Below are 17,964 nucleotides of genomic sequence, written 5' to 3' on the forward strand. Positions count from 1 at the left end.
TTGTAGTTAGTGCTCCTATGACCAAAAATAAAACGTACTCAAGTAGAAGTAAATACTTAAAAAAAGAAAATCGAGACTAAATGGATGAATGAGTGAATGAATAGGATACTTTCCACCTCTGGCTATCATGCCACCAGGTGTCAGGACTTTTTCAGATTAGCCTACTTAAATTAAAATACTAAAGCACACATCACTAAAATAATGGGTTAGGGTTAGGATATTGGATATTAGGAAAAACAAAAACATCTTAAGATAGTCAGTAACTTCAACCATATCCCATAGTTTTCCATTCATGTAAAGGAAACAGTGAATTAAAGGAGTCAGTGCAGATGACGTATTGCCGGTCTGATACATAGGCCTATTTCCTTCCATTTTGTCAATGGATTATGGAGGCTCAAAATGGTATCCTTAACTGATAATGTTATGTCATACATTAGAAGAGAAGAAATAATAAAAAAATAAAACACAAAAAAGAAGAGAAGAAATTATGAATGAATTAAATAGATTAACAAAAAACAATATACTGTATCTGCTGTAATCATTAATAGAATTATCATTATCGTAGGCGGGGGAAATGTTGGCAACCACCTTTGGACACCTGATTAAAAAATGTGCCTTAACAAAGCAAGTTTTAAATGGTTGATCCACCATCATTATGAAAAATGTTTTCTATTTGTATTTAACCCATCTGTGTCATTGTAATAGCGGCCAGCGTTTAGTTCTTACCAGGGAGGCCAAGCAGGGAATCGAAGTCCCGACACTCAGCGATGCCCGAGCTGTCTTCGGCGCAGGAGTGCCACAGGTTCTCGTACTGCCGATTGGAGATGATGACGCTGCCAGAGACGGACGACACCTTCCAGTAGTCATTGGCGAGTGCCGCTCCCGTCACCAGCCAGCTGGCTATACACAAGAAGAACCCAGTCGCTTCTATAGCCGTCGACATGCTTCAAAGACACAGACTCAAAATTGTATTTAAAAAAAAAAAAGGCAGAAAACACTTGATTAGCCTGAGAGGCCCAGAAGTATCCAAAGGCCAAAGCAATTGAACCCTATCAAATATGTATCTAAAATGAATCCCCAAAACAGGACCTATAAGATCACAAAGGCAAATGTAAATTCTCTTTAGTAAGGTCTTTGGAAGCTTTCACCTCTACCCTGACGCTGTGCGTTGTGTCTCGTATCTAAGGTCTCCGGCTCTGACAAGGACTTTACACCGTAGCCAAGGGCCATAAAAGTGAACCGCGCCCTGCAGGTCCCTCTCCTCTCCCTACACGCATTATTGATTAATGGTGGTGATGATCACAACAGAAGCACCTCACAGCCACACCTAAACCAACCTCGATAATACTCACTTAAACCAACCTCGATACTCACTGTGGCAGACTGGCTGGAACGGTGCTGGAAGGCCGTTATGTATCGACCAAGGTACTGAGCGACACAGTCTATCAGTGATCTGGATGCAATCCCTAGAGGGGAGAGAACAGATGGTGGAGGTAAACGGTACTCTATGCCCCCCCCTCACAGTGAGCTGTGGTGTTCCACAAGGAAGCATACTAGGACCGTTAACTGTTTCTAATTTATGCAAATTACATGTCGTCAGCAGGGCCGGATTAACGACCGGGCCGTCCGGGCCGCGGCCCGTGGGCCTCTAGTGATGAGGGGCCTCAAAAAAAATATATATTTTAAATTTTAATTTTTTTTGGAGGCCCATCGTCACTCGAGGCCTTTTGGAGGCCCCTCGTCACTAGAGGCCCCAAATTATTATTATTTATTTTTTTACTTTTATTTAATTTTTTTGGAGGCCCCTCGTCACTAGAGGCCCCACATTTTATTTATTTTTTTTTTCTTATTTTGGAGATCGATGTCATACTGTGACACTGAAATGAAAACATATTTCATAAACTAAAATATACAGTACGTCACACCCTGCCGTCTGTGGGTGGCTAATCTTGAGTATTTTTTCTCCTCTTCATAAGAGTTTGAGGTTTTCCGTTTGAGGTAAAAACAGCAATAAAAAGTCAAAACTTGCATCTCCACATCCCAGCCCCGACGCCTGAATACTTTTACCAACGGATTTCCAGTTCCGCGTTCGCGTTCTGCGCTCTGATTGGCCACTGACGCTTCTGGTAGCGCCAATCGTGTGACGCCTCTTTCTTTCACCGGTTAAGCTTAGGCACTCTTTCGAAGTTGGTTAAGGTTAGAGTTTGTCTTAGAGCAGGGCGATAGAACACCAGCCCTGATTCCAAACTCTAACCTTAACCAACTTCGAAAGAGTCGCCTAAGAAACGTCATACATACATACATACATACATACATACATACATACATACATACATACATACATACATACATACATACATCAGCCCCACCCCCACCTAATAGACAGTCCCCTCCCCACCGTATGTAATGTATATATTCTCTCCCCACCATATGTATATTTCTCTCCCACCCACCCACCCTCCCCATCATATGTATATACTCTCTGTCAGGATCTATGGGTAACAGTACTGTATATTTGCATATCATATATGTCACAAATGTAACAGTACTATATACCTGTATGTCATGTATGTCCCTATGCCATACATTTCATGATGTCATATATGTTGTGCATGTCATACATGTCACTATGAATTGAAAATGGGGGACCCTGATGTAAACAAGACAAACGTCTTTCTCTGGTCTGCATCCCCTTAACAATTGTGTGTATTGAGCCGTACTGTATTATTTGTACCCATTCTGCAATCTGTTAAATACAATTTTCATTAATTCATTCATTCACAGACAGTAACACAGGACAAAAACACATTTCAACCCCCTCCCTTCCCTAATTATAATTTAAATTGACATTCACGTAAAAGTAAGCTTACTATTCTAATATTATATTCTTGTCTCCAAAGTGTGTGCATGTTTTTTTTCTTCCTGAGGATGGCGCCATCCCCCCCATCTAAACATGATGTGTTTCTTTTCTCTTCTTGATTGATTGAAAACTTTATTAACAGATTGTAGAATGGGTACAGTACAGTACTGGACAACTGTACAAGCAAAACTGTACATTGGAATATTGACAAAACCATACTTGGTAATTTACTGTACATTGGAGGGGGTTGTGTTAGGACATTTACAGGGGCCAGTTTCAAATTGCAGTCTCCCGTAGGTGTTCTTTGAGAGCGTTTTTGAAAGTGGGTAGTGATTCACATTCCTTTACAGTTTTGGATAGGGCGTTCCACATTGATGTGGCATAATTGTGAAACGTGTTTAGTCCCTTGTTTGAGCCGAATCTGGGTTTAACATGATTTGTGAAGCTTCCTCTGGTGTTGTGATCGTGGTATTCACTGACCTTTGGGAAGTATTTTGACATGTACATGGGTACCTTGGTCATGTAGTGTATCTTGTAGACCAGGCCCATTGCAAGTTGCTGTACTCTGTCGTCTACTCTAAGCCATCCTAGGTTGTCAAAGTGGGCAGGGGTGATCAAAGTCATTTTAGCTTGGCCCTCAGAGCCCACCACTTCTAAATATTCTATATATTTTTTAAAGTGACATATAAAAACGCCACTGTGCATGCATGTGTATGTGTGTGTGGGGGGGCCTCCACAAGAATCTGGCCCAGGGGCCTCTGAAGTCTTAATCTGGCCTTGACCACACACGATACGTGTGTCACTATTCTGGCAGTGGCTATATATAGTATTGTTAATGAAACGTCTGTTATAAGGTCTGTTATCTAATGTTTGTGTAAAAGGTTAACTGGTCACTGTGGAAGTATGATGAGACCCTCTTGAGAGAAAAATAATTTTTTTTATATTAAAGCCATGTTGTCATTTTTGTTCACACATTTTTGGAAATATGGTCATATAAGAATTTTGAACAACAATAGTGTGTTTAACAGCAGGAAAAAAACATGTAATGTTATGATGTATACATATCAGCAGCAATATTTTAATGTAAAATGTACATTAATCAGTATTGATTCCTTAACTTTACAAGTTACAAGTAGATGTACAAGTTACAAATGTACAAGTAGATTACCATTTAGATTATGGTTGAATAAACATTGATGTCTAACATTGATTCAATATCAAATCAACTAAAATGTGCATGTAGATTACCATTTAGATGATGGTTGAATCAACATTGATATAGTATCAGTTATGGTTGACACCTAACGTTGATTCAACATGTAAGTCATAGACAACGATTTGTATAATTTCGATGTCAGGCTTCAACATAGATTCAATATTTCTGCCTAACCCTATTTCAACGTTGATTCACTCATTTTTTGCTATCTGGGTGGTTACATTAATTGTTTATCTGGTTGCCAATGATGCTACAAAGCAGATTTGTGTGCAAAAGGAATTAGTGGACTGTCCCATATAGATGCCTGTCCCAAATAGGCAGGGTGAGTTCAGTGATTGAAGCATATTATAATAATATTATTAATTAATAAAATAATTGCTATAGTGGTTTTCTCAAACTCAAAATTGCTTTACACCAAGGATGGTGGAAGGAAGTATCCAACGATGTTCATTGCTAAACATAATAATAACAATAATAATGAATAATACAAAATAACAGAATAATGAAGATTATGTAACAATGTAACATCTGCCAAAGTTCACAGTGAAACATAAAGTCAAAATATGCATCGCTCTTGATAAATAATAGGGCCTCCAATCAAAATCTTAGAATAAAATAATATTGCAAATGTCTTCAAATGTCCACTGCATTTGTGGACTGTCCAAACTTTATTTGTTTAGTCATGTAAATGCAACTTCATTATGACAAAATATTTGCTGTCTCCTTGGCCTTCCCTCATCCAGCTGTGTCTGTAAAATATAAATATATCTAAACAGAATAAAAAGAAAATAAGAAAAGGCTTTTCCCAGACTATCCCAAAGATTGAAACTGTCCATTGAGACCACATTCCTATTTCCAGCTAGTTTCCCATAAATGAGCATTTTCAATGAAATCTGAAATTAAAACATTGTTCACATCCAGTGCGTGTATAATATCTACACTGCTCAAAATGCTTTCATATCATCATTATCATCAACATTTATTTAAGTCTTGGGGGGGACGATTGCAGGTGGGCCCTCATTCTCAATGTTGCAGCGATTACAAGATAGGCAATGATTAAACATAAATAAATATGCTTAAAACAATAGAATTAGGCAACAATAAAAACATAAAAAAAAACTGAAATACAAGCAAAACACAGATAAAAAAAAGAAGATCTGTTAAAACAGTTACACAATGAACTAGGGAGGTTTGAGATCATGGCCCCAAGGTCAGAGAAGCGTTCCAGGAAGTTGGTGCACTAAAGAGAAACGCTGACTGTCCAAGTATGGTTGTCAATATTCCAATCAATGTTCAGACTGTGCTCGGAGACCTTATAAGCCTCAAGAGCATCTGAACCGGTTAGACAGGCTAACAAATTCTAATCTAGCATCATTGTAAGTAATATCCTTGTTCTCACACAATGTACAGGTCACTTTCACACCTATAGTTTGGTAGACTTGGGCCATGTCCACACTAAAACCAGTTTGGTCTGTTTCGTTTTCATTTAAAAAAGGTTTTCCGTAAACACGAAATCGTTTTAAAAGAACTAGTGCGTCCTAATGAGAACACTGAACCGCTGAAACGCTGCCGCAAAGAAACACCAACAGCAGAGAAGAATGGAGCGTGCTAGCTGTCTGGCTAGTGGCTACAGCTTTATTTACTAAATTATGGAGGCTTTTTAATCGTCAAGGTAAGAGAGGATTTGTCATGATCAACTGAAGGGGTATGCTATGGAACAGTTTGCCGCAAAAAGCCTGATCAGGCTCAATAGCTTCTGCACCACGAACGCAACTACTTGTTGTTGTGATGTTGGCTGAGAGTTTGCCCATGCGGGGTAAGGGAGAGGTGGGCCAAAGCGCCATCGGTTCAGGAGAAGCCGCGTATCGCTTGTAAAGATGGTGGCGCAATGGGGGGGGGGGGGGGGGGGGCGTCTCCAGGCGTCTTCAGAATTGCGCACTCTGGAAGCTGGTATCAAAAAGTACCATCTTCAGGCTGCCAGAACGCAGTTCCGTGTGGCAGAACGATGCAAGCGATCAAATACTTTGCCTAAAACGACCAAATCGTTTTAGTGTGGACATGGCCTTGGTGTGATTTAGGGGTGATGAAGTTGCAATATTGTTTTGGTCTGGTTAGCTTTCACACGACCTTGTCAAGCACACCAGACATTCTAAACAAAGCCATGTGATCACGCAGGTCAGCTTTTTATTGGACATAATCCCATACCATAAATAATAATAATATATTGTACAATTAAATTAATTAATAATGACTTAAGATAGAAGCTGAAGGTTATCTGAGTTGTGAAACATCACAAAGTAATTAAACAGGATTAATTTTAATCATGCCTGCAGCGCAATGGCAAGCAAAACAATAAGAGGAGCGCCAGGAGGTAGCCAAGACTAACTAGTAACAAAGAGTAACTAGTAACAAAGAGTAACTAGTAACAAAGAGTAACTAGTAACAAAGAGAGTAACTAGTAACAAAGAGGAACTAGTAACTAGTAACAAAGAATAACTAGTAACAAAGAGTAACTAGTAACAAAGGAAATAAAGAAAGGAATATTTGTCAAGTTCAAATGCTTTCTTTCAAGTAATTGTTCAGTATTTCATGGAGGAAGGAGGGAAGGGATGAATACATTTTTACTGAAGCAATTTTTTTTATCCACTTTTTTCTCCTTTTTCTATTTTGCTCCCATCCCAATTTAGCCGTGCCAATTCTCCCCTCCCCTGTCTTGAACGTTGCTTGCATATGCCCCCCACTGGTCGGCTGTAGGGAGGATAGAAGCCTTGCATCACATGTCCCCTCCGGTACACGAGGAGGCAGCCTGTCACATCTTTTCACCTGCCAGCGCGGACTCTCAGTGGCGAGGAGTAACGTGTGGGAGGCTCACGCTGCCCCCGCCATTTTCCAGTCTCTGCTGTGCAGGCGTCCCCCAACCGACCTGTAGGAGTCGCTGTCCACAACGTCCAGATTACCACCCATCGACTTCCACCCTCTAACTCTGCCAATTGAGTCAGTATGACGGCCGGCCCAAGCCGGAGGCAACGCCGACAGCCGGAGTCGAACCTTTCAGCTTTCAACAGTACTTTCTTTCAAATATCAAATTAAAAGATTGCTCTGCTGCATAAATAACATTTAAGGAACAGTACTAAGGTATAATACATTCATCTCATTGTTCTCACACAGTTAACAGGAATAGGCACTATCCACCAATTAAAATGTTAAAATGTAATGCTCTTCTCCAGAGTCAGACAAAAAGATAGATACCATGGAACTTATTTGCATATGTACTGGGAATGTACCCCAGTGGCAACATTTTGGGAGATGGTTGCTTCCAACCTCTCCGAAATATTTGAGACCAATGTACCTCATGCACCTGTTACACTCATGTTGAATGACATACTGTATCCAATCTGGGCTCAACAGTAATCAAGAAACGAGCATTACTGGCAGGGCTTACAGCTGCTAAAAAGCTGGTGGCAATGCGTTGAAAGCCCCCCCATTCTCTCTCTCGTAGGGCATGGATACTAATGTACCTAAACATAGTCTATAGTATATCTGTGTGTGCTAAGCTAGGCTAGCTTGCAGCTGGATAGCTTTCTGCGGAACACACAGAGAGGAAATTGGTGTCTATCTTCTTGTCTGGCTTTGGAGGAGACGCTAAGGTAATTTCCCATAATGTTGGCGTGTTCCTTTAAAAGACATGTAAACTTTAGTAAAAAAAATAGACTCTTAGGCTGCTTCTCATTCACTTTTGTTCCCTTGTTGAAGTCAACTAACTTTGAACCTTTTCCAGCGAGGGAACGGTTATGACCATGCACTTCTTCAGCTCTGGCTGGTGAGATTAGGGTTCATAGTTCGACTGAGGTCAAGAGCAAGTTCAGGATGCAAAATCCCAGTGTTATTGGTCCGCCCAAGGCTACGGCTGCATTGGTCCGTTGTGTCTGTCTCGTCTACGTCTGTTTGCATTTCATTCTCAATGAGGAGAATCCATTCGTTGGATAGGGTTGACTCTGTGTCCGTCTTCGCCAGATTTGTGTCCGTTTTGAAGGACAGAAAAGTTTTGAAAATGTTACCATCCGCAAAGCTGTTGTTTCTGCAAAGGCACAATTATGTTTGATAAAAAGAAGGAAAAAAAAACAAGGGAGAGTAATACCTTCCGTAAAAAAAGAAATCCTAAAACACAGTCTCAGAACTCCAACATTTCAGGTCAGGGTCATGTATTCGGTGCCACATGACGTATATATCAGGCGGCAAGAACCTATGTACCAATATCATTTCTCTGTAATAACAAGGATCGTAGGGGTCTTGTGTACGTGAGGGGATGTGCAGTCCATTCTCTCTCTCGTAGGGCATGGATACTAATGTACCTAAACATAGTCTATAGTATATCTGTGTGTGCTAAGCTAGGCTAGCTTGCAGCTGGATAGCTTTCTGCGGAACACACAGAGAGGAAATTGGTGTCTATCTTCTTGTCTGGCTTTGGAGGAGACGCTAAGGTAATTTCCCATAATGTTGGCGTGTTCCTTTAAAAGACATGTAAACTTTAGTAAAAAAAATAGACTCTTAGGCTGCTTCTCATTCACTTTTGTTCCCTTGTTGAAGTCAACTAACTTTGAACCTTTTCCAGCGAGGGAACGGTTATGACCATGCACTTCTTCAGCTCTGGCTGGTGAGATTAGGGTTCATAGTTCGACTGAGGTCAAGAGCAAGTTCAGGATGCAAAATCCCAGTGTTATTGGTCCGCCCAAGGCTACGGCTGCATTGGTCCGTTGTGTCTGTCTCGTCTACGTCTGTTTGCATTTCATTCTCAATGAGGAGAATCCATTCGTTGGATAGGGTTGACTCTGTGTCCGTCTTCGCCAGATTTGTGTCCGTTTTGAAGGACAGAAAAGTTTTGAAAATGTTACCATCCGCAAAGCTGTTGTTTCTGCAAAGGCACAATTATGTTTGATAAAAAGAAGAAAAAAAAAACAAGGGAGAGTAATACCTTCCGTAAAAAAAGAAATCCTAAAACACAGTCTCAGAACTCCAACATTTCAGGTCAGGGTCATGTATTCGGTGCCACATGACGTATATATCAGGCGGCAAGAACCTATGTACCAATATCATTTCTCTGTAATAACAAGGATCGTAGGGGTCTTGTGTACGTGAGGGGATGTGCAGTCCTGCGGTCTTGACACCCATGTGGGAAACAGGCCCGAGTCCCGCCTTAGCCAGACACATCCCCATGTAGACGTCATCGATGGGTAGAATCCTGATGGACGCAGACATTTTGTATATGAGCATGGCTGTATAGCCTGAGAGGAGGAAGCCCCCACCACCGCAATAAGGGGGATATGAGTTGGACTCTTGTACCTGAACTGGGATATAGTACTTGCTCCCCGGCTCTCGGATAGGTCCCACGTACTGAATCAGGTGCCCAGTGAAGAGGTGCTTGCTGCCGTCATTGTCCTTGAGGCTCTGAAGGTACTCCACCATGTTGTCCGTGTTGGCGAAGATGTCATCGTCTCCGTTGAGGAGGAAACGGGCCTGGGGACAGTTCCTCTCCATCCACTCCAGGAAGAGCATCTGCTTCAGGGTGAGGTTGTAGAAGGAGTCTTGGAAGTCCCACTGCAGGATGTCGTTGTGCTCACGGTGCTCCAGTTCCAGGAGCCTGTTCAGTCTCTGCTTCTCGAATCCCGTGCTTGTCGTTCCCGAGATGAAGATCCTCCGGATCCACACGTTGTTGTGTACTCGCTCCTCGGCCCAGGTTTTTCGTAGGACTTCTCGCCGGTCGTAGTTCCAGGGGGAGCTCTTGATGACCAACAGGAGGAAGACGTCTCCGGAGTTGTCCACTCCTCCGCATTTGCCAGGGACGTCTAGCAGCATGGGGAAATGGCGACAATGACAATAGTAGAGGAAGTCTTGGATGTGAGCAGGGAGAGCGGAGAAACCAGAGACATTGGCTGCAGACAGGTTTTGCTGACAAGTTGGCCATGAGAAGGCAAAGGAGCTGTCATTGTTTGAAGAACTCCTCTGATCGGTTGCCTCTCTTTTATTGGCCTGTATATGGAGGGTCACGTCGTCATGGAAATCATCTTTCCTCAGAAGGACAACCAAGCATAGAAGTCCAATCAGCATCAGAGCCGTTGCCTCAAGTTTGCATTTAAATCTTCTTCTCATCCTTGTTGCTCTGCAATGACAAACCAGAACAATGTTTTCATATCAGCCGTCTACATTTAAATGTTCTTCTCATCCTTGTTGCTCTGCAATGACAAACCAAAACAACCTTTTCATATCAGCAGTCTACATTTAGAAATTATGTTGTAACTTTTAACATTTGTTATATATTTGATTACATGCATTGTCATATTAGGCCGTAAGGTGCAGGCATCGTTTCATCCCGTTCCCACCTCGGCGGACTACTAAATTTTCACTCTAGGTGAAAGATATATTGGTGTAGATTTAGGAATAAAAAGTCCTCTATTTACAATCCTGCCCGTTTTGCGCAATCAGAATTTTAAAGTCGGGACTAGATCTTTCCTCACGAACGGATACTTGGTCACCACAGAGTTTTATTTGACGTAATTGGTGCGAGTTCGGTCACGTATCTTGCGCTCGACCAATAGCAGCTCTCTTTGTTGCGAGGATACGGGCGACGTCCGTTCAGAAAGAACGTGTACAAGATTTTACACAGACACGGTGGGATAGATATAGAAACTGCGTCGAACGGTGGCTTAACCTACCAGGCCAGAATCATACCATTGTGGAGATATACAAACATTGTTTAGAGATCAATTTGTGTCATAAATGTCATGATATATATCTGTATATCTGTATGTCGTGTATGTCATAAATGTCATGATGAACTTGTGCTGTTCAAGTTGGTCATGAGCAGTAAAACTCCTGTTTTTATACACAATCGGATTGTTTTTAGTAATACTGTGCACGAGCATTACACTAGAGTTGAACACTGAACTCTCCACGCACAAGCACACATGAGCACACACACAACACACACACTGTACACACTCACACACTAGCAGCCACTTTAACATGAGCACACACACACTCATGCTGCACACGCTCACACTATGGACACTTTACAGAAGGAAAGGTCACTTTATGAATAGTATAGCTTGAGATTGTATAATATTGCATTGTATAGCAGTGTACATAAAGACCCAAGGCCTCATCCGTAGCTAACAGTGTACTGCACTACCACAAGACCTAGCATGTCCTACCATGCTCTGTAAATAGCTCATGTACAGATACCGATATGCCTACTTTGTTTACTTGTTTATTGCACTATGTCGCTCTATTGGTTGGACTCTTATTATTATTACTTGTATTATGCACATCGTTGCGGGCGAGACCCCCCGCATTTCACTGTATACCTGTATGCCGTGACAAATAAAACTCTTGTATCTTGTATCTTGTATCTAGAGGTTCCAGTAGTGGGCAGCTTGAATTGCCAGGTCCTAGAACCAGCGCTGTTACAAAGGGTCAGATTAAACCGAATATATATATTTATTGCCTGAGATCCCATGTATAATATCTGCATATCGTTTGATATCCCCTGTATATTCCTTGTACAATATATACGGAATATCCCTTTACCTGGTAGCAGGACAGACCATAATATTCGTTCTCCTATTGGAAGCGACCCCTAGGCGCCAGCGCCATACCCCCCTCGAGCTGACTTGAAAGCTACCGCCAGGACTTGCCCAAACATGCCCGCTTTCGCCCAAGGCTACGAGACAGTGAGCAGGCTGGCACCATCGTTTACCCCCCGCACATATAAATATAGCGCGGCGAATACAGAACCCCCCTTGCAGTTCCTTTTCAGTTTGCCTTCAGTTCAGTCTGGTTCAGTTATCCAAGCAACGTCTCACCCATTACGCAACGTGGGCAGAGCAGGGCTCGCATCGCCCCAAGATAGTCTCGTGTTATCCTAATACGTCTGTTTGTCGTATCGTTCGCTATCTATTAGTAAACCTTCATTACGAGTCAAAGACCACGTGGAGTGAGTAATTGTGCGTCGACATAGAGCACTTATTGCCCGTGCTAATAGTATAGTAACGTCAAGTTTAACCGTGCATTACCGCACCGGAGGATTTACACCGGAGCAGCAGCACCACGGGGGATTTACACCCCGCCCGCAGTGCCACTTTTCCGGCAAGGATTATTATTCTTCATTCTTCACCAAGCTGCTGGAACAGAGAACCGCCTACCCCACTGCTGTGGGATCCACGTGCCCGTGGAGAACATCACTCAAGCCCGTCTCCGTCGTACCGGAGACCCCACGGCTTCTACCTTCACCTGCAAGGCGCGCACCCTGGGATCAGGCTGCCTCTCCCCGCTGACCACACAGGGGTGACATCGCCCCCGTGAACCATTGACATTCCTAGAGCTTTGCCCCCCTCTGCTGGCTTACAACCGGTAGTACACCTTTTCCCAGAGCACCATAGAGATCATCCTTAATATCCATTATTGATTAACCTGCACATTCTATTTGCCTTATAAGCGCAATCTAAGCAAAGTATATTATGTAACAATATTCCCTTTGATGTAATAAATATTCTAACCGAGTATTTTGTGTGGAAAACCGTGTTATTGTTGGAGTGTTCTAATCTAAAATACTTATGTACAGTATTGGCCAGGAGTACATAGACGGTAGTGATTAATGATATCAGTACTTGATTAATACAGTCAGGGAATTGTACCCCTCAGTTACAAGCGCTTTGGGGAGATCTTTTATTTTTAGAGCATTAACTCTTTGGAATGGCCTGCCTCGGAACCTCTGCTGCATTTACAGTAGATTCACTTTTAAAAAGAATCTTAAATTGTTTTTAAATTGTTTTTAACACTGTAAAGTATTTTTTTGTTTTTGTTTTACACTAATGTAATTTTAGCTATCTTAATTGTTACAGTAGTTTCATTATGCATTGTGTGTACTGACTTTTAATAATTTTGTTTTTGCAATAGTGATTGTTTTTGTATGTTTTTTTTGTGTGTGGACCCCAGGAAGACTAGCTGGTTGCTATCGCACCAGCTAATGGGGATCCCTAATAAAATAAAATAAAATAAAATCAAATTGAAAATGGGGGACCCTGATTAGATTAGATTGTACTTTATTGTCATTATAGGGGTGTAACGGTACACAGAAGCCACGGTTCGGTACGTACATCGGTATTGGGGTCACGGTTCGGTACGAGTTCGGTACAACAGAAAAAAATAAATATATATATATATTTTTAATCCTCTCTTTCTCCGATTTTTCTCTGTTTTCTCCCCGTTCCAATTTAGTCGTTGTGCCAATTCCCCCCCTCCCCTACCTGGTTGTTGTGCGCATGTTCTCCTACTGGTCGGTACAAGGGAACCCTGAAGTCATCCGCACGCTTCCTCCGACACGCGCGGCGACAGCCAGTGACTCTTTTTTCACCTGGCAGCGAGGACTCTCATTGGTGAAGTGTAACGCATGGGAGGTCATGCTGCCTTCATCAAGTCCTGCCTCCGCTGAGCAGGCGCCCAGACCACAATGCCAGATTCCCACCCATGACTTGCCCTCCCCCTAACTCAGCCAAACGGGTTAGTATAGCGGTCTGCCCAAGCTCCAAGCAATGCTGACTCCGGGAGTCGAGACCGCAGCCTCTTGCATTGGTGACGAGCGCAATCTCCGCTACGCCACCTGACCGCCAGAAAAAATATATTTATAATAATTATTATTAATATAATTTTTTTTAAATATTTATGATAATTATTATAATTATTATTATTAAATAGAATAATTTTCTATGGAAAAAGTATGTTTCTTTTTTGTATTTGATGTCTGGCAATGTATGGGGCTGCGGCACTGCAGATTTACCCTACTCGAGTCCGGCGAGTTGGTGTGTTTCTTTCCATTGGTTTCATTTGGTTAACATTATTGGGCGAACAAGAAAACGAAAAAACTGTAAAATTGTAATGATGACCCTGCAGCTGTTCCAATGTAAATGTGCCTCGGTGTGCCCGGCCACGCGCGCAGCGCGCTGTTCTGGCACGGACCTCGCGAGTGCCTGCATGTGCGACTGTGTGTTTGCGCTGTGAGGCGTATTCTTCGTATGGCTGCACGTACCGCACCGTGACGACCGTACCGTAAATTCGCGGGACGTATAGCCTACACGTACCGTTACACCCCTATGTCATTATATTTGCATACAACGACATTTGGGACTCAAACCTAAGGTGCAGTAATAAAATCACAAGTAATAAAAGAGAAACATGAAATCCTATACAGAAACATTAAATGCTATACAATAAGACAATGTTACAGTCCTGTACAATATACAAAATAACAACAATATACAGAATAGCAATACACAAATAACAATCACATTACCCTAGACCAGTCTACCTTTGATGGTCTTAGCAAATATGTGTGCCACCTGTATGGCCAGCCATCAGCTAAGAATGTGAATGATGCCAGATATAAAGCATTCTGCATGGCATCATTGGCTTTGCCAGAACTCTCTATGCCCCCGACAAGTGACGCATTGTACCAACGCTGCAAAAGGGCAAATGACCAAACAGCTATAATGAGACATTCATTGAAAGCTATAATGTGTGCCCCCTTCACCTGGCAATGGGTGGCACATCGAGGATGGGGAGTTAATAGTGACCTGGATGACTACAAATCCGGCCCCTGATAGCCCAATGGCTAGTGACGTCACTGGTGCGCCGGCTGTTGTGGAGGGGGGGGGGGGGGGCATCCGCGGGGGGGGCGGGGACGCTCTCTCATTGACGGTACACAGTGTGAGAAGAGCATTTATGCAGGTGAACACCAGGAAGGCTGCTGGCACAGATGGTATAACAGGACGCATACGTAAGTCCTGTGCCAACCAGCTTGCCCCGGTGTTCACCGCCATATTTAATCAATCCCTGGCGGAGTCAGTGGTCCCTGCCTGCTTCAAGATGTCTACCATCATCCCTGTACCGAAGAAACCCTCCCCAACATGTCCAAATGACTACAGACCGGTGGCACTCACCTCTGTGGTCATGAAATGTTTTGAGAGGCTGGTCAAGGACCACATTTGTGCCTCCCTCCCCAGTGATATGGACCCTATGCAATTTGCATACAGGACAAACAGGTCCACTGACGACGCGGTCTCCCAGGTACTGCACAGCACTCTCTCCCACCTTGACCGTCAGAAGGGGGGCTATGTGAGACTGTTGTTCATTGACTACAGCTCAGCGTTCAACACCATAGTCCCCACCAGACTGGTGGACAAGCTGATCGAGCTGGGTCTGAGCTCCGCCCTGAGCGCCTGGGTACTGGACTTTCTGAGTGAAAGACCCCAGGCGGTCAGGGTGGGGGGTCAGACCTCCAACACCATCACCCTGAGCATCGGGTCCCCCCAGGGCTGTGTTCTAAGCCCCCTGCTGTACTCACTCTACACACACGATTGTGTGGCCAAGTTCAGCTCCAACTCCTTAGTGAAGTTCGCAGACGACACGACGAGAAGGCCTACCGGGAGGAGGTTGAGGTACTGGAACGCTGGTGCCAGGACAACAGCCTGCTCCTGAACATTGGTAAAACCAAGGAGCTGATCGTGGATTATAGGAGAGGACAGCAGGAGACACACACACCACTGATGATTAACGGGCCTACCGGGGACAGGGTGAGCAGCTTTAAGTACCTGGGGGTCCACATCTCAGAGGATCTGACATAGACAACACACATAGACACAGTAGTAAAGAAGGCGAAACAGCGCCTCTACCACCTGAGACAGTTAAGGAAGTTCAGAGTATCGGGGAAGATACTCCAGTCCTTCTACTCAGGAGCTGTAGAGAGCATCTTGACCGGAAACATCACTGCCTGGTATGGAAACAGCACGGCACAGGACAAGAAGGCCCGAGAATTGTCTCCTAGCCACTTCTCAGTCGTCACCGTACGGCCTGTATTGTATTGTGTTGAGTGACATGAACACATTTTAGGCCTCAACTCATAACTTATCTAGCAGGATTTGTGGTATACTTTGCTAGAGTGTTCTGGTGCCTAGATTTAATTACCAGAGAAGTGACATTCCATTTGACTCCGCCCCCTCTTTTAAAAGCTCCTATAATTTACTTTGGCAAGATAACTTGTCTAGCAGGATTTGTGACGTAATGGCTTAAATTCCCCCTGACCCCCCCCCCCCCCCCCCCCCCCCCACCAATGTACAATTTCTTCCCCTTTCGGATGTATATATTTTTTATGATCTCTTTTTACTACACAGTTCTGTATATCTGTTTTGTCGTGTATGTCATAAATGTCATGATGAATTGAAAATGGGGGCAGTTTGTTTTGTATTGAGCCGTACTGTATTGTACCCATTCTGCAATTAATAAAGTTTTCAATCAATCAATCAATCAATCAATCCTCTGTACAATGTATTTGATGTTCTGCGAAGCTCGTTTAGTGACAGACTCTTCTTTTTACTGTCTTATGTAACTTGTACTGTGTTATTGTTTCTTGTTTGTGTATTTGTACTCGCTCTGGTGGCAAACTATGTTTCCCCCGGGGATTAAGAATAAACCATACCATACATAAATGTAGGATCCTAGCCATATAGACATCAGAAGTGACATTCCATTTGATCCTGCACTTTGGTTCAAAAGCTCCTACTTTGTTATGGAGAATGAATGATATTTTGAATGACTCCCTTGTAAATGTAAAAGTGATTTTTTTTGTATGAGCTGCATGTTCACCAAGCTACTGAAAATGAAATGTTCTCCAAATCTATGCAAATACTTTTTTTTATATCTTTTTACGTTTCCATTTTGATCGCATTTTATGTGAAAAAGTAGCAAGAAATCCCAATTTGTCACCCTATACTGTAAATAGTATTTGTTTTAAAATAGAAAAAGCTAGAAACTATTTAGCTATTCATCATCACTGACTTAATCCACTGAGGGAAACAGTGTTCTAATTAACATGCAAATGTGTGAATTTTTTATGAAATATTAGCTCATTTGAGTATAACAAAATATATAAAAGAGAGCTTGTATCTCTCTATCACCTTTTCTGTCTCTCCACCTGCTGTCCCACAACCTCTCTCTCACTGCAAATGGACTGCATTTATAGAATTGACAAAGCACACCCTACCTTTCAGATGTGATTCCCCCCAGTCTGTTCTGCTGCTCTTAATAATCACAGGTAGAGCTGATATTCATCAAGAGTAAATCGAGTGTCTCTCTCTCTCTCTCTCTCTCTCTCTCTCTCTCTCTCTCTCTCTCTCTGCGTGTCACCCTGGTCAGTCAGGGCGGTTCTGACTGACTGACTCATGCTGTGAGGAGCAGTCCAACTGGCTGCTTGATGGGCGTTCACTGAAATAATATAGTCAGGTTCCCTATGTCCAGTGGCGGCTGGTCCATAGAGGGCACTAGGGCGCTGCCCCCCCTGGTAGAAAGTGGTTTTAGATTGTTCTATTATAGTAGATTTCGACAGCTAAAAATATATATAAAAAAAATTAAATAAATAATAATTACTCATTTTAAGTATGTTTGTGTTTAAAACGCACAATAACATGTAATATATCAAATATAAATCATTGTTTGTGCTTCATGTTCATCCCCTCTCTCTTCTCGCTAGAAACATCGACCCACTGACAACGCAACGCAGCCAATTGAAAAATTCACATGGCAACATAAATGCACCTAGCAACTACATTTAGTCAATCAGTGTCTTCAAATATGATGGTGTGAACAACCAGAATGCTGCTCTACTGATGGTGTGAACAACCAGACTGCTGCTCTACTGCTGGTGTGAACAACCAGACTACTGCTCTACTGCTGCTGTGAACAACCAGACTACTGCTCTACTGCTGGTGTGAACAACCAGAATACTGCTGGTGTGAACAACTCCTTCCTACTCCTACTGCATGCACAGAGAAGAAAAAGGTAT

At 42.7% G+C, this 17,964-nt stretch overlaps 2 protein-coding genes across 2 annotated transcripts in view; both read right to left on the bottom strand.

Annotated features, from left to right (window-relative positions):
• The window catches only part of LOC311231892 (claudin-15-like), a gene marked incomplete at both ends in the record, with an annotated part of 5,880 nt that extends 4,937 nt beyond the window's left edge, over positions 1-943 (bottom strand). The window contains one exon of the mRNA XM_084318521.1: positions 727-943. Within this exon, the coding sequence (XP_084174647.1) occupies positions 727-943 (217 nt within the window). The remainder of the gene's footprint in view (positions 1-726) is intronic.
• An 8,125-nt stretch (positions 944-9,068) lies between these two features.
• Positions 9,069-17,111, bottom strand: LOC311231850 (N-acetyllactosaminide beta-1,3-N-acetylglucosaminyltransferase 3-like; the record flags this gene model as incomplete). Its single annotated transcript, XM_084318471.1, has 2 exons — positions 17,081-17,111; positions 9,069-10,233 (listed from the first exon to the last, which is right to left on the bottom strand). Exon 2 carries the CDS (start codon positions 10,221-10,223, stop codon positions 9,069-9,071), a length of 1,155 nt encoding a protein of 384 aa, XP_084174597.1. The 5' UTR covers positions 10,224-10,233; positions 17,081-17,111.
• Positions 17,112-17,964: the final 853 nt, after the last annotated feature.

This window comes from Notolepis coatsorum, assembly GCF_963971535.1.
Source record: "Notolepis coatsorum genome assembly, chromosome: 7".
Lineage (NCBI taxonomy): Eukaryota > Metazoa > Chordata > Actinopteri > Aulopiformes > Paralepididae > Notolepis > Notolepis coatsorum.